Consider the following 22,413-nt stretch of genomic DNA (forward strand, 5'->3'; position numbering starts at 1 on the left):
GAACACAGTGCAGTCTGCCTTTATACAAAGACATATACATAGAGAATCTCACCCGAGTGTCTTTTGATACCAAATATATCAACACGAGTTGATAAAAGTGGAAAAACACCGAGGCTTGGTATCAAAAGACACGAGGGTGAGATTCTATTTATCATGCATCATCATTCTTCCAACTTTTTCAGTTTGTAGACAGTAATAAGCAGTGTCTAAAGTGTAAAAAGTAATGCTTACAGCTTCAGTAGCAGAGCCATTAGCGATGTCATTTGATTGTGACGTCATGGTAACCAATGACGTCACAATGGTCTGCAAAGCATTGTGATTCATGTTTATTGCAGCGATATCTACATATAGAATACTAAACGAGCTCCCGTGTAATACCAATTTTATGAAACGAGTGAATAGTTCTGGTATCTGACGAGCGAAAGCGAGTCAGATACCACAACTATTCACGAGTTTCATAAAATTGGTTTTACACGAGAGCGAGTTTAGTATTTTATTTATTACTTGTCATTTAAAATGTTTTTAGAATTATACTGTTGAGTGTAAATAGGCTGACACCTACACGATCCATGGCATAATCCAATTGAGTTTAACAGAATAATACTTCAAACACGTCAAAAGTTGAAACGTATGAATTTAATATCATACAATGGTCCACCTTTAGAATTCAGGCGTTCGTCCCACAAAATTATCGTAGTGCTAAGGCTATCACAACTCACATAATTTAACTTAGACTAAAGACTCTCGTTGCGCTAGAGTACGATCGCCTTGTGGAACGGGGCCTTGCAGCTCAAAGTTTACAATGACGTCACAATACCCGATGACGTAATTTGTTGAATTTTGTTGCAAGATCCATCGGCGAAACAATGCCATGTGACGTCAGCCTAGCAACAAGGTTGCTGGGGTCATCGAGTGTGCATAAGCTCCTCCCAGTGATCTATCATCTCCACACACAATGTCGTTGAATACGCCAAGGGATGTTGAGAGCTTTCAATATTTGTTCGTGAAACGTGTTCCGAGAGTACATAAGCACGCGTTTTGGTATTACACAATGTGTAATAAAGCTGTATGTTTATTAAACGGGTGATCTCTTCACGGGCAAGTAATAAAGTATAGATATCGCTTGATCTCACCCAAGCGATATCTCCTGTGGGAGCAAATTTTGGATGATAATTGTTAATAATAGTATCTATCACAAACACGTTATATACAGTCTGAAAGCCTTAGTTTTTAAATGATCGATGTACAGGTACTGGTAATGTGTACAGGTTGAAAGCTGCACAAGCCATGCACACTGAGCAACACTATAGCATGTAGCTGAAGCCGCGTTGGCGTGGGTAACCCTTAATGCAGTTTTACTAAGTCACTGAAGTAAGAGAGGAAGAGAAGCAACTTCTTTATTATGAAGAAAACAACGTTTCGGAGTATATATTTACACCTTTATCAGGTGAATAAATGCTATGAAGCAGAGAACACACATATGTACCTGTGAGAATATCATAAGTAATAAGATAACAAAGGTGGAAACTTAACAAGTGGGGACAGCAGTATATCAGCGCAGAGAGATGAATAGCAAGGGACAAATGCAAGCCAACATTTAACAGTTGATTTGCCCTGACAGGCGATGAACAACTGGAAGCCAGGACTTAAATTATCACTGATTGGCAAAGGCTTTACTGAAGTATAGTAAACTGGTATCACTTCAAGTGATTTCAGGGGTTGGATAGCCTAGTGGTTAAAGCGTTCGCTCGTCACGCCGAAGACCCGGGTTCGATTCCCGACATGGGTACAATGTGTGAAGCCCATTTCTGGTGTCCCCCGCCGTGATATTTCTGGAATATTGCTAAAAGCGGCGTAAAACCATACTCAATCAATCAAGTGATAGCAACTATAATTAGAACTCATCGCCTCCATACACATCGACAGTTGTATCATCTGGGGTGCCCCAAGTACACTGGTGTTCAGTTGTTACAAGGATCTGCTGTTTCCTGAAGTGCCTTGACATTGTAACGTATCGTCTGAACCCTTCACGCACTTTTAGAAATCTCTTGTAATGTTTATGCCACCTTCACATACACGGCTTTAGCTTACGAGTGCTTACGGATCGCACAAATTGAGGGGTACTTACGATTTGGCCACTTTTACGACCGATTTTAGAGTTGTTACGAGTTAGTACGAGCTATTTACGGTTTATTACGGATTATTACGAGTCATTACGATGTAGTTACGGCAAAATTCCACGATTTGTTACGGATAACAACAAGCAACTTACGGGCATTTTACGAGGTTTTTTACGGATTGCTGCGAGTATATTACGGAATGTTACTATTCATCGAAGCTTTTACGTGTTAGTTACGACCTGTTTACGTGTTGTTACGAATAGTTACGAGTTAGTTACGAGTATTTACGAGTCCTTTTCGAAGAGCAGGAGACTTCTTGTTGACTGTAGAGTAGATATGCAGAGATGTGACTTCTATGACCTCTTAATAACAACTGAAAATGAAGTGTTCGATTTTGAAGCTTTTATACCTTTCACCAAATCGTAAACAATACGTAAGAATACGTAAAGTATACGTATCTATTCGTAAAGTAATCGTAACTACACGTAAAGTGCTCGTAATAACTCGTAACAATCCGTAAAGCCATCGCAACAAGAACCGAATGAAATCGTTAACAACACGTAATCACTCGTAATAATCCGTAAATAATCCGTAAACAAATCGTAAAAAATATTGTGACGAGTCATTTACGGATTCTTGCGAGCAGTTTACGGATGATTACGCGTTGTTGCGAGCGGTTTACGATTCTTACTTAAGGATTGTTACGGGTTATTTACGAAAAAATCAATCCGTGGACAATCGTGAGATGATTTTGGACATGTCAAAAATTTTGCCTCTCCTTTCACGGATCCTTAAGAGTGTCTGCGAGTTGTTGCGAGTTGTGACGAGTTATTTACGGATACTAGCGAGTTATTTACGGGTGCTTGCGATTGACTACGAGTTGGCGATCCGTAAGAACTCGTAAGAAAAATCCGTGTATGTGAAGGGGACATTAATTATCCGTTACACGTAACTATTACATGTGTATATACCACAAACAATACTTGATACAAAAACCTCATCTGGACGGCGCTGTTTCATCATCCTCAGAGAGCTATTATGATATTGTTATTTATGTACAATGCAGTCACGATAGGCACTATATTAGTTTACATTTAGGATTAAGTTGTGTGACACAGCAAAGGACACGAGAATGCCAAAGGAACGAAGCACTTCATTTTTGTATGTGGCACCTTAGGCGACTCGGCTCTACTGTCTCTGGGGTGCGAATGTCCGACATACGGATGATATTTGTCTAAACAGATGCACTTCCTTTGGGGCTAGCTCCGTTTACAGCTATGTTCGTTTGTTATAATTTGTTAAAATTTCCATTAACACCTGTTTCTCCATGTTAGCGCCATGTAATTCACACAATATCAATTTCGAATTTCGTAAGAATATCAACAACGCCCACGTTTGACCATTTAATGTTCGTGCACCGTTAACCTTGTCACAGCAGGACCGCATTTCTGACCAGTATATTATGTCGAAATGATGAACCAGAATTGCCCTTTCGAAATTGATGTCGATTTTAATTAAGATTGTCATATTGTAAGCAACTCCCGTCCTACAATTACAAACAATTCAGGAAAACATAACGGATGCTGTATTTCAATGTAGCCGATCCTACCGTAATGAAAGGACATTTGATTGCTAGCGTTTTACTTGACGCTCATAAAATAGAAAGGATTTTACGAAATGTCGCAGACATGCTATTTGGTTCTTGTTGATCAGGTTGTTTTATGGTATATATATATATATATATATATATAGAGAGAGAGAGAGAGAGAGAGAGAGAGAGAGAGAGACAGAGAGAGAGAGACAGAGAGAGAGAGAGATAGATAGATAGATAGATAGATAGATAGATAGATAGATAGATAGATATCAGAACCGCACTACAAACACGGGAAAATACAAATCTGTATTGTATTGAAAAGTAAGCAATAGACATAAGAAGGCTTGCATTCATGTCAAGCTAGCAAGGTCACCGTGTTTGGGAGACACTAACCCCATCCATAGACGTTTAAGTCTGCACGGGACCTACACGTCAATGCTGGATTTTTTTAGGGACGACTCTTGGGATACAAGCAGAGTGCGCTGCTCGTGATGCGAATTGTATAGCCGCTGTAGAAGGGTGAGGACGGAATGTGTCCGCCAACGGATCTGCGGCTCCTGGTTCATAAGGTCGGGAAGCTATAAGGCTATATTCATTGTGCACGGACGGGGTCAATCAGCCGCCAGGTTTTAATTATTATAGTCACATTAAGCAATCCCATTCCTACAATTACAAACAAATAAAGGGGAAAAGGATTACAAAACGAATATTGCATTTGAATGTTGTCCATCCTGCGGTAATGAAAATGGAAGTGAGCCTGTGAATGCAAGTGTTTCAATTGTCGTTCATAAACTAGAAGGGATGTTACATAGTGTCACAGACTTGCTTAATATCTCTCAAGAGAGATTTCCAAAACGCTGTTTCGATATGTTAGTTTGGTTTGGTGCCGTTGGTCAAAATACATGGGTTTCTGCCATTAACAATGTTATATTCTCATGTCTTCGGACATGTGTGGAAATTTCAAGGTGCTGGTGATCCTGAATATTTTATTAGTGAGTTTATACTGAGGACTAAGAACTGTCTTGCACAAACATGTTATTCTGAAGTGCCTGGATGCTCGAAATTAGAACTGTATTCATTATTTAAGATATCATTATCACTTGAACCGTATCTATTAAATGTATTATCAAAGGAAAAGCGAAGTGTGCTTACCCTTTTACTGGGAATTATGTATAACACAGGAAGGAGGGATGGCATCGATAAGACACTCCGGTTTTGTCCATTGTGCAAGTTAAGGGCAGTTGAAAATGAAATTCATTTCATTCTTGTTTGCCCTATGTATGAAGATATTCGCTCAAAATATTTCCAATAATTAGACTTTATTACTGGTAATAATCGTAAAGACATACTAGTTAGAATGTTAAAATCTTCTGATGTAAACTGTCGTTAGAACCAATTATGTTAAAGATGCTATCTGTCTTCATTCCTTTTTCCTGTAAATATTATTTCATGCAGCACTTGATGTGAAACTAAATTGTATATAACTGTACGTGGGCAAATAAACTGATTGATTAATTGACTTGCTATTTCATACTTATTAATTTTAATATTGTGTGATGTATATATAATTATTGAGGCATATCGTGCAGTTGCTATTTACTCCATATCCGCAAGAGGTAAGACATTTTGAATAATGTAGATACACATGTACAAAATGCATCGATAAATGCATCTGCAAATGTGCATCAATAAATGCATGTACAATATGCGACCCAGTCATCTAAGGCGCCGCAATTCGCTGTGCAGAGTTGCGTCCCTTAAGCATGCCAGAAACCTATGATTGTGGGTTGGAATCCCGGTTCGCCTCGATTATTTTTCTAGGTTTGTCAGCACCATACCCGTGCTTGTGGGATTCACCGGAGTAGTAAACGTCTAAGACATGCATCACTTCGGGCTTTCCTCCTACATTAAGCTGACACGCCGTGATATAACTGGAATACTGTTAAAAGCGGCGTTAAACACAACTCATACACTCACTCACCAGTGTCCAAAAGGGTTGCGTAAATCCTGCTGGGGAACCGTGCAGGTAGCTGATGTGTCGATGGTCCCTCTGGTGTGGTAGCCTAACTTCGTTTGCTGACTATCTATGGCCCGTTTTTATAATGCATTAATTTGTTATGAATAATCATATTTTATTGTTGTATACTAGTTTTTAAAAAAATTGTGTGTGATACTCTAGTTATTTTAATGTCCATTGTCGACAGGTTATTATATAGTCTAAATGTATTACTATTATTATTAGTGAATAAAATATTATTGTCACTTTATATGGCTGAAATATTGCCGATGTATATTACAACAGGATTTCGGTTGTGAGTAAACTGAACATTCTGAAAGATTTTCAGTGTGTTTTTGTTGTGAAGGTAATATCTAAGTAGATGTTTGCATTTAAGGTAAACCGCTGGTGTATTAGCCGCTGAGTTTCAAATAGCAAACTAGTGAGAAGAGTAGTCTCCCTTGCCACACGTGTTACGACTTGGCGTATTTATATATTATCAAATAAAGGGCGATAAAATGTACATGGTACAAGATGTCGTCTAACTCCATATAATTGAATGTTAATATATGGTTGCTGCAATCTGATCTTTGAAATAAATTCAATATTAGTAAACTTCCGGTTTACGACAACATTCGAGCCTACTTCAGATGGAAACATCACAGCACGTGTATTGCATCGCAGAATGAACTCGTAAACACTTTTAGCTGCGGTATTTGATCTAACAGTCGAAGATGCAACACGATGATGTGAGGATGATTTATGTTTATTGTGACCTGTTTCTATATAGATATCGTTTCTGTTTGTATGAACATTTTTAGAACAGACCTTCAATAGAAAGATTATTAGCCATTTTTTACTCGAAATTGAAACTTTGTATAACTTGGAGAGATTTTACTGAAATGACATTAGATTGATTCTTTGAAAGAGAAAACTAACCCATACCGTACCTCACAACTAACCCTAAGGATTGTAAACGGATGCCTAACCTTAAGGATTGCAAACAGGTGTTTGATTGGCAAGTGGTAGGGTAGCCACAACTGACACTAAGGATCATAGAGGCACGTAAGATTTTTGAAGTAAGAGCCACAGCTGGCAGCTTGAGCCAATTAGTGCTATATATGCTGCACCATTAAACTGCATTATTGCCCAGCACCATCTATTTCAACCACAGCTGTCAGTTATACTTGGTCAACTGTGCAATATGCCACAGGTGTGCTCTTTACCTCAATCCCTTACAGGGGCGGTCGAGTAGCCTAGTGGTTAAAGCATTCGCTCTACACGCCAATGACCCGGGTTCGAATTCCCGACATGGGTTCAATGTGTGAAGCCCATTTCTGGTGTCCCCCGCCGTGATATTGCTGGTATATTGCTATAAGCGGCGTAAAACCAAACTCATTCACTCTCAATCCCTTACAATCTTGACATCCACACCATTAATGTAAAGTTACAGTTCAGAAACTGATTAATTCAAAAGCAGCCGGACCGTGGATATATCTGATATGTTATGAACATAGTGCCTGAAAGTCAGAACAATAGTTAAGATCATGCAGTTAAGTCAACCCCTGTATACAACGGAACCATTATGTTAGGTCGCTGACTCTGTGTGCTGGCGATTAGGTGCCTCACTCTGGCAGTGTGGGTTCGAATCACGGGTGACACTCAACCCGAAATGTACTAGAATCTGTACTTTATGAAAGTTTTATCCCAAACTTAACTTTCTTACGTTTGATCGCTTTCTGAATGGCATTGTGTATTCATTCAACATATTGCATATATCTGGGTAGATGTGTTTTAGACATTCAGTGTGTTGTTTTTTTCCACAGGTGATCTGGAGCATCATAAATGATTCATTCTGCTCCTTCAAAACAAGGTGAGCACAAGCACTGATTTATGTAGTATAATTTGATGCCTCACTCTGGAGGTGTGGGTTCGAATCCACGATGGGACTCAACAGGAAAAGTACTAGAATCTGTACTTTACGAAAGTGTTATCCCAAATATAACTTTTGTTACATTTGATTGCTTTCTAAATGGTTTTGTGCCATAAAGGATTCAGTCTGCTCCTTCAAAACAAGGTGAGCACAAGCACTGATTAATGTAGTATAATTTGTTGTAACATGTACATGGTGATGAAATACCATATTTATCTAAAAAAGAAAAAATTGATATCTCCCTCGATTAAAACAACACTTTATCATGCGCAGGCCAGAACTAATTTCAGTCTGCTTCAATGACTCAAAGGTTTCATGACTATCAGTTGGAAAATATATATAGATCTACATGTATCAGTTATTCACTGCCATATAGCTGTAATATTGCTGAGTGCGGCGTTAAACAACAAACCAAAGTTATTCACTGTTGTTTTGGACGTTATTTGTTGCTTTGTAATAATGTATCTTAGGTTGTTTCACTTTTTGCTAGTAAGACCTCATCCTGGGTAGGATGATTGAGTATGATGTTTCACTTTTTGCTAGTAAGATCATGAAGATCTCATCCTGGGTATGAGGTTTTACTTTTTCCTAGGAAGATTGAGTATGATGTTTCACTTTTTGCTAGTAAGATCTCATCCTGGGTATGAGGTTTTACTTTTTCCTAGGAAGATTGAGTATGATGTTTCACTTTTTGCAAGTAAGATCTCATCCTGGGTATGAGGTTTTACTTTTTCCTAGGAAGATTGAGTATGATGTTTCACTTTTTGCGAGTAAGATCTCATCCTGGGTATGAGGTTTTATTTTTTCCTAGGAAGATTGAGTATGATGTTTCACTTTTTGCGAGTAAGGTCTCATCCTGGGTATGAGGTTTTGCTTTTCCTAGGAAGATTGAGTATGATGTTTCACTTTTTGCTAGTAAGATCCCTGTATGAGGTTTTACTTTTTCCTAGGAAGATTGAGTACATGTATGATGTTTTGCATTTTGCTAGAAAGACCTGATAAGATGAGTAACAGTTGAAGTTTGGACTGAAGGTTTCAAATGTCCCATTTTCTAAAATTGACAAGCATGGAAATGTTTTGGTTATTGATGACGGGAATCGAACCATTAAACCACAGAACTGGTTGAAAGATAGGTGGTTCATTAGAAGTTCCCATATTTAGAGTATATTTCCTGGCCAGATATATTTCAGAAACATTTCTTTAGACTGTTGTAACACACTTTTATACATGATAGTGAACAAATGTTAGTAAACATTGATTCAATTTTTCATGAGTCGGATAAAATACTCTTCGGTGTTGGTTGACATAGTGAGTAAATTCTTTCCAAGTAGAAAAGCTCTACGCTAACACCTCCAGTTTTACTAGCTTGGTCACTGCTTCCCTCGGGTTTTGCTATGTCAACCAAAACCTCGGTGTCATGTTTTATTCCATTCATAAAAGGGGGCACTGGTGGCCCAGTCGTCTAAGGCGCCGCGATTCGCTGTGCAGAGTTGCGTCCCTTGGGCACGCCAGAAACCTATGATTGTGGGTTCAAATCCTGGTTTGCCTGATTATGTATCTAGGTTTGTCAGCACCATACCCAACTCACTCACTCACTCCATTCATAAAAAAACCGAACACTTTGGCTTTTCTTGTCAAATATTGTGTTTATCTCTTCATATTATCTGAAATAGGTCCACCTGTTATTCCTAACTAAATAAAATGGTGAATGTTAGCATAAAAAAATCAGTATTCTTTCACCATGTTCACCATTTCAGAACCAAGTCTCAAAAGTTTTGTCGAAATGAGTACAACTTGACTGGCCTGTGCAGCAGGGCGTCATGTCCCCTGGCCAACAGCCAGTATGCTACAATACGGGAAGAGAAAGGTGTGTGCTATCTGTACATGAAGGTGATCGAGAGGGCAGCTTTTCCCAGCAAACTTTGGGAAAAGGTCAAACTGTCCAGAAATTATGAACAGGCGCTCAAACAGATTGATGAAAATCTGATCTATTGGCCAAGGTGAGTTAATTATAGGTCAGTTCCATAGCATCTGGGGATGAACATGGTACATATAACATAGACCAAAATGAATACATTTCTGCAGGTAGATTAGGTCTTCAGCAACCCATGCATGCCGTAAAGGCAACTCTGCTTGTCGTAAAAGGCGACTAACGGCATTGGGTGGTCAGGCTCGCTGACTTGGTTGATGCATGTCATCGATCTCAATTGCGTGGATCGATGCTCATGATATTAATCACTGGATTGTCTGGTCCAGACTTGATTTGATTACAGACCGACGTCATATAGCTGAAATATTGCTGAGTGCAGCGTTAAATAACAAACCAACCAAACCCCTCCCCACATGCTCCCAAATTCTTAAAGACTCACAGATACATAGATACAATGTATTGACTATATGCCTGTTGTTAAGGTTACAATAACTTAGTAATAACTTATATCCAATGTGCTTTGAGATGTTGCTATGGTTACACACTGTTTGATGTTTTAGGTTTATCAGGCATAAGTGCAAACAGAGGTTCACCAAAATCACGCAGTATCTGATAAGAATAAGAAAGCTGACACTGAAAAGACAGTGAGTATTGTTCTAAGACATGTTTATATTTGTATGTTACCATAGTTACCATAGTGACAATACTCATGGTCATATTATGCACCACAAAATGATCTATACTGGTGTATTAGTAATAGTTTTGGTTCTGTAATGCATAAATTACCATGACTGGGATGATATGAAGTTATCAAGACAAAAGTCCAAAATGTATCGGCCTTTCAAGAAGAAACTGTGTTATCATGAACATGGCTGAAGTCTTTATGTAGGTTTACTGTGTTATTATGAACATGGCTGAAGTCTTTATGTAGGTTTACATTGTTATCATGAACATGGCTGTAGTCTTTATGTAGGTTTGCTGTGTTATCATGAACATGGCTGTAGTCTTTATGTAGGTTTACTGTGTTATCATAAACATGGCTGTAGTCTTTATGTAGGTTTACTGTGGTATCATGAACATGGCTGTACTCTTTATGTAGGTTTACTGTGTTATCATGAACATGGCTGAAGTCTTTATGTAGGTTTACTGTGTTATCATAAACATGGCTGAAGTCTTTATGTAGGTTTACTGTGTTATCATGAACACGGCTGTAGTCTTTACGTAGGTTTACTGTGTTATCATTAACATGGCTGTAGTCTTTATGTAGGTTCACTGTGTTATCATGAACATGGCTGTAGTCTTTATGTAGGTTTACTGTGTTGTCATGAACATGGCTGTAGCCTTTATGTAGGTTTACTGTGTTATCATAAACATGGCTGAAGTCTTTAAGTAGGTTTACTGTGTTATGAACATGGCTGAAGTCTTGATGTAGGTTTACTGTGTTATCATAAACATGGCTGAAGTCTTTATGTAGGTTTACTGTGTTATCATGAACATGGCTGTAGTCTTTATGTAGGTTTACTGTGTTGTCATGAACATGGTTGTAGTCTTTATGTAGGTTTACTGTGTTATCATAAACATGGCTGAAGTCTTTATGTAGGTTTACTGTGTTATCATGAACATGGCTGTAGTCTTTATGTAGGTTTACTGTGTTGTCATGAACATGGCTGTAGTCTTTATGTAGGTTTACTGTGTTATCATAAACATGGCTGAAGTCTTTATGTAGGTTTACTGTGTTATCATGAACATGGCTGTAGTCTTTATGTAGGTTTACTGTGTTATCATGAACATGGCTGTATGTAGGTTTACTTTGTTATCATGAACATGGCTGTAGTCTTTATGTAGGTTTACTGTGTTATCATGAACATGGCTGTACTCTTTATGTAGGTTTACTGTGTTATCATGAACATGGCTGTAGTCTTTATGTAGTTTTACTGTGTTATCATGAACATGGCTGTATGTAGGTTTACTGTGTTATCATGAACATGGCTGTAGTCTTATGTAGGTTTACTGTGTTATTATGAACATGACTCTCGTCTGTACATATGTTAACTGTCGCGCAGAGATTCCAGGTTAGAGTAGGTCCCCAGCAAACTATTCTAGTTTGTAAGGGGCAACGAAATGGAACAAGTTAATCTTTGCTTATAATATCAATCACTTGATTGTCTGGTCCAGAGTCGCTTGATTACAGGCCGCCATCGACTCGTCTTCATCAACCCATGCTTGCCGTAAAAAGCGTCTATGCTTGTTGCAAGAGGCGACTATGGGGATCGGGTGGTCAGACTTGTTTGATGCATGTCATTGTATCCCAATTGCGTGGATTGATGCTCATGATGTCAATCAGTAGATTGTCTGGACCAGACTCAATTCTTTGCAGACATATTATTTACATCATATAGCTGGAATATTGCTGAGTGCGGCATTAAGCATCTAACAAAGTGCGGCCTTAAACACCTAACAATGTGCAGCGTTAAGCATCTAACAAACAAAACCATAGGTTAACTGTGTTGTCGTGGAGATGACCATGACCTTGATGGTCTTTTGCAGGAAGAAGTTGGTTCCCCTTAGTCGGAAGGTAGAGAAGAGAGAATCAAGGAAAGAGGTGAGCCTGATATGTATGTCATAGAGAGCTGGCAATATTTCTTTAAAGGAATAGTGGTTAAAGCGTTCGCTCGTCATGGCAAAGACCCGGGTTCGATTCCCTGCATTGGTAAAATGTGTGAAGCCCATTTCTGGTGAAATGATTTTGTGAGATTGCCGTAATATTGCTGGAATATTGCTTAAAGCAGTGTAAAACCATACTCACTCACTCATTCACTTTTCATATGGCTGTCCGTGCCTCACAAGACAGATGTAGAAATGATTTGTAAACAATACATACAGGTGATCAATAAAGAAAACCTATCTAACTATGGTCATTTAATAGAATGAATTGGAGTGATATGCTTTGTGTGTTTCTAAGCCTTTTTTTTTTTGCTGCAGGAGAAGGCCTTTGCTGCTGCTCAGTTGACGACCTCAATTGAGAAGGAGCTCCTGGAGAGGCTGAAGAAAGGCACGGTAAGTACAGACAATCAGAGGGACCGGATTTCATGGAGCTGACATCAATATTATTTTATTGTATCAAATTTGAAATCAAGCAGTTTGTTCCAGATACATACATCCTGTCTGGATTCTTGGTTCCTTGAAACCATGCATGTCTCCCGGTTCAGTGTTGGGATTCTGGGTAATAGTAGCCCTTGTATGCCTGCTTGTTTAGTCTGATAATTCCGGGACTGAATAGATCCCTCGTACCCAATACTTGTTTAGCATGTTTAGTATGAGGATTCCCTTTCAGAATAGATCCCTCGTACCCAATACTTGTTTAGTATGAGGATTCCCTTTCAGAATAGATCCCTCGTACCCAATACTTGTTTAGTATGAGGATTCCCTTTCAGAATAGATCCCTCGTACCCAATACTTGTTTAGCATGAGGATTCCCTTTCAGAATAGATCCCTCGTACCCAATACTTGTTTAGCATGAGGATTCCCTTTCAGAATAGATCCCTCAGAATAGATCCCTCGTACCCAATACTTGTTTAGCATGAGGATTCCCTTTCAGAATAGATCCCTCGTACCCAATACTCGTTTAGTATGAGGATTCGACTTTAGAATAGGTCCCTACTACCCATTACTTGCTTACTCTGGGTATTTCCTGCAGAATAGATCCCTAGTATTCATTACTTGTAATGGAGGATTCCCTTTCAGAATAGATTCCTCGTACCCAATACTCGTTTAGTATGAGGATTCCCTTTCAGAATAGATCCCTCGTACCCAATACTTGTTTAGTAAGAGGATTCCCTTTCAGAATAGATCCCTCGTACCCAATACTTGTTTAGTATGAGGATTCCCTTTCAGAATAGATCCCTCGTACCCAATACTTGTTTAGCATGAGGATTCCCTTTCAGAATAGATCCCTCGTACCCAATACTTGTTTAGCATGAGGATTCCCTTTCAGAATAGATCCCTCGTACCCAATACTTGTTTAGCATGAGGATTCCCTTTCAGAATAGATCCCTCGTACCCAATACTTGTTTAGCATGAGGATTCCCTTTCAGAATAGATCCCTCGTACCCAATACTTGTTTAGCATGAGGATTCCCTTTCAGAATAGATCCCTCGTACCCAATACTTGTTTAGTATGAGGATTCAACTTTAGAATAGGTCCCTCGTACCCAATACTTGTTTAGTATGAGGATTCGACTTTAGAATAGGTCCCTCGTACCCAATACTTGTTTAGTATGAGGATTCGACTTTAGAATAGGTCCCTCGTACCCAATACTTGTTTAGTATGAGGATTCGACTTTAGAATAGGTCCCTACTACCCATTACTTGTTTACTCTGGGTATTTCCTGCAGAATAGATCCCTAGTATTCATTACTTGTAATGGAGGATTCCCTTTCAGAATAGATTCCTCGTACCCAATACTCGTTTAGTATGAGGATTCCCTTTCAGAATAGATCCCTCGTACCCAATACTTGTTTAGTAAGAGGATTCCCTTTCAGAATAGATCCCTCGTACCCAATACTTGTTTAGTATGAGGATTCCCTTTCAGAATAGATCCCTCGTACCCAATACTTGTTTAGCATGAGGATTCCCTTTCAGAATAGATCCCTCGTACCCAATACTTGTTTAGCATGAGGATTCCCTTTCAGAATAGATCCCTCGTACCCAATACTTGTTTAGCATGAGGATTCCCTTTCAGAATAGATCCCTCGTACCCAATACTTGTTTAGCATGAGGATTCGACTTTAGAATAGGTCCCTACTACCCATTACTTGCTTACTCTGGGTATTTCCTGCAGAATAGATCCCTAGTATTCATTACTTGTAATGGAGGATTCCCTTTCAGAATAGATTCCTCGTACCCAATACTCGTTTAGTATGAGGATTCCCTTTCAGAATAGATCCCTCGTACCCAATACTTGTTTAGTAAGAGGATTCCCTTTCAGAATAGATCCCTCGTACCCAATACTTGTTTAGTATGAGGATTCCCTTTCAGAATAGATCCCTCGTACCCAATACTTGTTTAGCATGAGGATTCCCTTTCAGAATAGATCCCTCGTACCCAATACTTGTTTAGCATGAGGATTCCCTTTCAGAATAGATCCCTCGTACCCAATACTTGTTTAGCATGAGGATTCCCTTTCAGAATAGATCCCTCGTACCCAATACTTGTTTAGCATGAGGATTCCCTTTCAGAATAGATCCCTCGTACCCAATACTTGTTTAGCATGAGGATTCCCTTTCAGAATAGATCCCTCGTACCCAATACTTGTTTAGTATGAGGATTCAACTTTAGAATAGGTCCCTCGTACCCAATACTTGTTTAGTATGAGGATTCGACTTTAGAATAGGTCCCTCGTACCCAATACTTGTTTAGTATGAGGATTCGACTTTAGAATAGGTCCCTCGTACCCAATACTTGTTTAGTATGAGGATTCGACTTTAGAATAGGTCCCTACTACCCATTACTTGTTTACTCTGGGTATTTCCTGCAGAATAGATTCCTAGTATTCATTACTTGTAATGGAGGATTCCACTTCAGAATAGATTCCTCGTACCCAATACTCGTTTAGTATGAGGATTCCCTTTCAGAATAGATCCCTCGTACCCAATACTTGTTTAGTATGAGGATTCGACTTTAGAATAGGTCCCTACTACCCATTACTTGTTTACTCTGGGTATTTCCTGCAGAATAGATCCCTAGTATTCATTACTTGTAATGGAGGATTCCACTTCAGAATAGATTCCTCGTACCCAATACTTGTTTAGTATGAGGATTCGACTTTAGAATAGGTCCCTACTACCCATTACTTCTTTACTCTGGGTATTTCCTGCAGAATAGATCCCTAGTATTCATTACTTGTAATGGAGGATTCCACTTCAGAATAGATCCCTCGTACCCAATACTTGTTTTTAGATAATATAAGATAAGATAACACTTTATTTTCCCTAAGGAAATCTGGGTTACATTAGCACAAGATCTCGGCTGTACACACACCAATTCTTTCTGTTAGTGTTCCTGGTCAGATGAGGTCCTTGTTGGCAAAGCTTGTGTACACAGGGGATCTCTTGTCCACATAGGCCCCAAGCACCTCATGTCTTCTTTGTACAGTGAAATCAAGGTGGATCTTGAAACACTTGTCAGCAGCTGGTAGTCTGTATGTCATTATGTAGAATCGTGTGCTATAGACCGGAGAGTGTTGCTGTATTGAGCCTCTGTGTTGTTCCAGTACGGAGACATCTACAACTTCCCCACCCATGCCTTCGACAAGGTGCTGGACGAGGAGGAGGTGGAGAGTGAGAGCGAGTCCGAGAAGGAAGGAGAGAAGGAGGAAGATGATGAGGAGGAGGAGTTGGAGAGAGAAGAGGAGGTAGGTGTTGGAAGTGTCCTTGATGAGAGAGGAGGGATGGTAGGGTTTGTGGAGGTGTGGTCGGCAAGAGTTACACCATAGTGTGTGAGCAATTCTCAAGGGCAGATCCAGTGGTTGTTTTTTTTCCTCTCTCAGGGGGTGGTCGGGTAGCCTAATGGTTAAAGCGTTCGCTCGTCACGCCGAAGATCCAGGTTCGATTCCCGACATGGGTACAATGTGTGAAGCCCATTTCTGGTGTCCCCAGCCGTGATATTGCTGGAATATTGCTAAAAGAGGCGTAAAGCCATACTCACTCACCCACTCATTTCCTCTCTCAGATAATTTTACTACCTACAACATTCTATGTTTGGTTTTAAAAAAGGGCGTCCGGACCCCCTGGAATCCCCCTTTGCATCCACCTATGATTATTAATTTATCATGAAAAGTCAATGGGTCCTTGTTATTACCATTTAAAGGGTGAAAATTTAAAATGATTAAAATCAGATAACGGTGCTCACTACACAAAGATCTGAAGGAACCTCATTTCAGTTCTTGTAAGAATAACCTTTCATCTGACCAATCAGACCAATCAATGTCACTTTAGGCGATCGGGAAAGTTGAATGGGTTTTCTAATCAGACAACCTCAAGGAGGTTGACATGAAGCATTGGACTAAACATTTGAAATGGAAGAGATTGGCTATGGAGGGTACTGCCACACAATCTCAGCAATCCATTAGACATCTCAGAATTCAAAGTTTAAATCGAGAACTTTGTCATAATATTTTTCAAAGCATTGTCGAAAGGAAGTCGATATTTTGAAACTGGTGCTGTTAAACTCAAAAAAGCTGCTCTACGTTCTGTCATTTTATTGATCGGTCCTTAGATCTTTGTGTTGCTGAAGCAAGAAGATTGTTTTTAGTTATCTTATGTCAGTGGAGTTGGTAAATCAAGTCATAATGGTCTTGCCTTAATTGGTAGGGCTGTGGCCCCGGGTTTTTTTCTTGTTTTTTTCAACACCATACCCATGCTTGTGGGTTTCACCAAAGTGATAAATGTCTGAGCCCTGCAACACTTCGGGCTTCAAACTGGTGTTCCCGTATTCGACGTAATAAGCGCCCCGATCTAATAAGCACCCACAGCGATTTATGCTAATATATTGGCTAGTAAACAATCCCAATTAGCACCCCTTGTACACAAGACTTATTTATTTGTGTATAATACGCACTTGTGTGTTATATGCACCCTTAATTATGGGCGATTAAATTCTGGAAAAATGTATCTGTCGTATATAAATAGTTCAGACTGTCAGCATAAACCACGAAATTTATCTTTCACCTCTGTTTTTTCCACCAAAGTAATATTCTAATAAGAGCCCCCTATTTCTAATTTTGAGAGCGCCCTGGGCGCTTATTGTGTCGAATACGGTTAACCCACATGACTCACTAATTAGTGGTTGATGTTTTGAAGCAACATTGCCTATTTTCACACCTTGTGATGATAGATTACGTGTTAAGTTATTTGTTTGCTGCACGCCATGAGAGTTACCTCCCTTTACTCAGCAACCCCTCCTGACAGTGGAGGTTAGAGTGTTTTTAAGTACATGTAGACTAACATGTCACCTGCGTTGTAATACAAAGTGGTTCTGTGTTGTAACAAGTGCTGCACAACACTGATTGGTTAAAAAGGTTTCAAGTGGGATTTGAAACCTACAATGCCATTCAAAGCAGTTCTTTCTGCTCATGGTAGCAAGCTCTAACATTTTATTTTAATGAGATTGTGAGACCTACAATCTCAAGATGATATTTCAGATTTTAGAATTTGTTCTCCCAAACTAATCACCTTAGGTTGTGATTGTTATCATTTTTTAATTACAGGGAGTTGGTGAAATTGAGTATGTAGCCGATGAAGACTTTGATGAAAGTGATGCGTCAGACATGGAGGTAAAGTACACATTAAGTCAATATAATAGTAACCATGGTAATGGAAAGAATGGAATATGGTCATTTAAACTCCAGTTTCAAAGCCATCTTCAAGATGTCACAACATTGAAATCAATGTCTGTGATATGTTTAAACTTTTTAGAGAAGTTAATTTTAATTGTAGAAGTCTTTAATCATGTTGTTTTCTTTTTCCCACCAATGAGTAAACTGTTTGCATGAACTAGTTTGATTCTACTAAGGCTGCATTTTAACTTGATGCTATATCTGGGGCTGTAATTCAACCACTCCACAGTCCATAGGTTTCCATGTCATTGGTGCAAATTGATTTGATTGTATCACCAAGCAAATGAAAGTCACCGCTGAAGTAGAGAAATTACTGAAGCAGATATGTATTTTTTCTGCCCAATGCACACCTTGAACATTGAGTGTGGAATGCACAACAAACTAAATGCCTGCTACTCTCGTTGGTGCCATTTCCTTCTTGTCATGACTGAGTTGATTAACACCCACCTCAAATGTTTCTTGTTCAAATTAAACTAAATAGCTTTGATATATATATACAAATTGACTTTGTGACAATCATTTGGAATATATGGTAAAAAATATGAATATTTATTCACAAATACAGTAACAGGTCATCAGATGTATTATTCATTATATTCAGTGAATCAATAACAAAATAAATTATTTGACATGGTTTGACCATGTTGACAGTGTTAGTGATTATTATATTATTATACATTTATATACTGCACTTATCCAGGTACGTTTGTACTATTATCTGCTAAAATGTGGCAAAGACCTGTGACCACATTACTGTCAAATTAAATATATAAGAGTGCTGTCTTTGAAGAAATCTACACATACATAATATTACATCTTGTGGATATTTTGAGTTAAAAACTCATTTTATTCATTTTTTATTCTGTTTTTATTCTTTTTTGATTACCGGTATTCGATTCTTGTGTCAAAGAATAACAAATCCAATTCATAAAGGGATACAGTTCAATTCACCGAATACATGAGTGAATCATAACAGCCCTAATAAACACATTAACTCATCAACAGCCTTACCTATACAGCATGGTTTGCACAGACCTTTAAAAGTTTGCCTTAGAAAAGCCTTAAATACAAAATTTGCTTTAAAAGGCCTGGAATTCAGACAAAATGACTTTAAAAGGCCTGGAATTGGTCACAAACAATCAAAGTCAAGTTTATTTTGCAATTTAGCTTTTAAGAAATAATAGTTGAGTTCATAAAAAGTATCTTTGCCTGCATGACTGCAAGAAATGTGAGTGTTTTTACATTGGAGTTACCTTTCATCCTCACTCGAGCTAGACTGGTTTGCCTGGCCACAGTTGAGCTGCTTGGAGGCAAAGGACAGGGTACCAGTCTACACTCAAACATGTCATCACATCAACTCTGATCTTTTCCGCCTAGCTATTCAAATCACTCGGCTATTTCACACTTTGACGGAATAGCACGATTGTTGTACATGGCAATTATTTAATGTGTTTCTCTTTATTAGGGACCTGTGAAGATTCCGGGGTAGAATAGGTCTTCAGCAACCCATGCTTGCCGTAAAAGGCGACTATGCTTGTTGTAAAAGGCGACTAACGGGATCGGGTGGTCAGACTCGCTGACTTGGTTGATTCATGTCATCGATCCCAACTGCGTGGATCGATGTTCATGATGTCAATCACTGGATTGTCTGGTCCAGACTCGATTATTTACAGACCGCCGTCATATGGCTGGAATATTGCTGAGTGTGGCGTAAAACAACAAACCAAATCTCTTTATTAGGGCCTTAATCTGTATGAAGGAGCCTGGGAAAAGGCCTTAAGAAGGCCTGAAATGTAGTGACTAAAACTCTGTATGAACCATGTACAGGCAGATTAATAAATATGTCATCATATGATCAAACGGGATCCCAAACCCATGCTAGTTGTACGAGGCTACTCAAGGATCGGATAGTCAGCGTACCCGACAGTGTGGATAGATGCTCATATCCACCACTGGATTGTCTGGGAGAGACTTGATTATTTACAGTGGCCCTGTTGATGGAATATTGTTTAGTGTGTTGTTAAACAACAAACAGAAAACAAGAAATATGGTGACCACTTTTGTAGCGCTAGAACACAGATATGGCTTCCTGTGGCAGTACCCATTGTCCTCGTGTCTTGTCTTGCCTTTCGTTCAAGTTTGTTTTTTCAGTTCGATGTTGAAGCAGGTTTGATGGTGTAGATGTTGTCATTCTTTGTTGTACAGGACATGGGAGATAGTGACTCATCCGACAGCTCCTCGTCTGAAGATGAAAAGCCCAAAAAGGCTGCAGCTCGAAGGAAACGTCCCCGTGTTGAAATTGAATATGAGCAGGAAACAGATCAGCCGTCGACATCCAAGGTCAAGGCTGTGTCATGATGACCACGTTCTTGTCAAATACTCTTCATACTGATGTAAGAAATACAAAAATGTTTTATGGCATATTTTCATCAACTTAACTCTTTTAGATGATTTTCCTTGTAATCCTATGTGTCCCCAGTAACCTATGCTGGTCATAAGAGATGACTAAATGCATCGTGACGTCAGGATCCGTAACTTAGTTGATTGCGTGTCATCATACCCTGATGAAATATTGCAGAGTGCTGCATTCAACAACAAACAAAAACACATAGCTTGGAGTTGTCTATGGATTTTGTGATTTTCACCCGACAGAAGCGTTTATTGTTGATTTAGACAACATGGCAGACTTTGACTTCCATCAGTCTTATGTTTAAGGTCTGCACATTGTAATAATACAACACTGAAAGGAGGAGTATTTTCCCCCCTGCCTCTTGAAGAATGAAGACACGTCTAATGTTAACATTTCAACGTCAGATGCTTGAGTTAACAGGGCTGTCTTCTTGTATTTCATGTACTTGTGTTCGTGAATGTAAATTATTTCAGACGTGGTGTAATTTGAAGTTTGAAGAATCTCTGAATGCCTCAAGGACTATAGTCAAATTTAATTGACAATTTTGGTAAATTTTCACGCAGCTCTTAATGTAGAGTCCTCAAGATAATGGTTTGTGTTATCCCCACAATAACACAGTTGTAAATACCTTTGTTGCTAAAACAGGCTGAATAGGCTGGAGAAGGGCTGGGACGGGTAACTCGGGTACCGACTACCCGGACGCATGGTTAGTCACGTGATATTGTTTCATAACAAAAATTCACAATATAACTACATGGATACTCAACAATTTTAAGTCTCTAATGTTCACATTTCTTCATGACTATGAACACGTTCCTTCTGACTTATATATATTTGAACAAAGCTAAAACTTCAGTCAACTTCAGTGTATGCATGACCACATCGTTTTATACCTTATCTAAATACATTCTGCCAGGGCTACTGTCAAACTATTTCTAATCGGACATTTTGTACCTATCTCTTGACACAAACAGCGGGTACCCGGGTAGGGTCAAGTAACAGGGGTGTGGGTACGCGGGTAGTAAATTTGGACTCGTTCCAGCCCTAGACTGGTGATTATTACAGTGTCAAACATAGTGGTCCCACAGCTAAGGGAGAATTCTGCCTGGATTAACAGAATCCTTGAAGAAGATGATTTTTCCATGTTGTGGAATTGTCTGGCCCAGACTGTATTTACACACCGCCATCATATAGCTGGAATATTGCTGAGCGTGGCGTTATATACAACAAACAAAAGTTGTGATTGTAGTCAAGTGCTGTTTTTCTGTTAACTGAATAAACAATTACTTCAACACTAGCACTACAAATAGGTTTCAAAGTCATGGAACCATCTCAAAGAAGACTCTTATCCTTCAAGTAATTTGAGCGAAATGTTTCATACCAGATAAATGTTAGCTCTTAACATGGATATTTTGATGTACAGATATACTGTATGGAGTGACTATAATGTTCAAATAAAGATAGATTTATGAATAAATGGTTCTGCTTGTCCATATGAAACTGGTCAGTGTTGGTGTACAGAGTAGTTAGAGTGAGTGAGTGAGTATGGTTTTACGCCGCTTTTAGCAATATTCCAGCAATATCACGGCGGGGGACACCAGAAATGGGCTTCACACATTGTACCCATGTCGGGAATCGAACCCGGGTCTTCGGCATGACAAGCGAACGCTTTAACCACTAGGCTACCCGACCACCCCTCAGAGTAGTTAGAACTCAGTCGGATTCCAGGTTGAAACTCCTCCCTAGACATGTTAAGACCTGTGGTGGTCATAAGAGGTGATGGACCTGTGAAGATAGGAAGGTAGAATAGGTCTTCAGCAACCCATGCTTGCTGTAAAAGGTGACTATGCTTGTCGTAAGAGGTGACTAACGGGATCGGGTGGTTGATGCATGTTATCATATCCCAATTGCGTGGATCAATGCTCATGATGTCAATCACTGGATTGTCTGGTCCACACTAGATCATATACAGACCGCCATACAGCTGGAATATTCCTGAGTGCGGTATTAAACAACAAACAAACATAAGAGGTGAA

The 22,413-nt window shown here is 39.2% G+C and overlaps 1 protein-coding gene across 1 annotated transcript; it reads left to right on the plus strand.

Moving 5' to 3' along the window:
* Positions 1-6,344: 6,344 nt before the first annotated feature.
* LOC124143405 (protein MAK16 homolog A-like) lies at positions 6,345-21,854 on the plus strand. Its single transcript, XM_046512380.2, has 9 exons — positions 6,345-6,459; positions 7,537-7,583; positions 9,401-9,643; positions 10,134-10,217; positions 12,121-12,175; positions 12,556-12,630; positions 15,844-15,984; positions 17,839-17,904; positions 20,173-21,854. The coding sequence occupies exons 1-9, from the start codon at positions 6,445-6,447 to the stop codon at positions 20,323-20,325; spliced, it is 879 nt and encodes a 292-aa protein (XP_046368336.2). The 5' UTR covers positions 6,345-6,444; the 3' UTR covers positions 20,326-21,854.
* The last annotated feature ends 559 nt before the right edge of the window (positions 21,855-22,413 follow it).

The sequence above is a fragment of the Haliotis rufescens genome, unplaced genomic scaffold, assembly GCF_023055435.1.
Source record: "Haliotis rufescens isolate VD_foot unplaced genomic scaffold, xgHalRufe1.0.p SCAF_12, whole genome shotgun sequence".
Classification (NCBI taxonomy): Eukaryota; Metazoa; Mollusca; class Gastropoda; order Lepetellida; family Haliotidae; genus Haliotis; species Haliotis rufescens.

Bases quoted from the DNA above. Each gene is read 5' to 3' on its own strand.
- LOC124143405 (XM_046512380.2), top strand. The intron at 7,584-9,400 runs GTGAGCACAAGC...TCACCATTTCAG, and splicing joins TTCTGCTCCTTCAAAACAAG to AACCAAGTCTCAAAAGTTTT. The intron at 12,631-15,843 runs GTAAGTACAGAC...GTGTTGTTCCAG, and splicing joins AGAGGCTGAAGAAAGGCACG to TACGGAGACATCTACAACTT.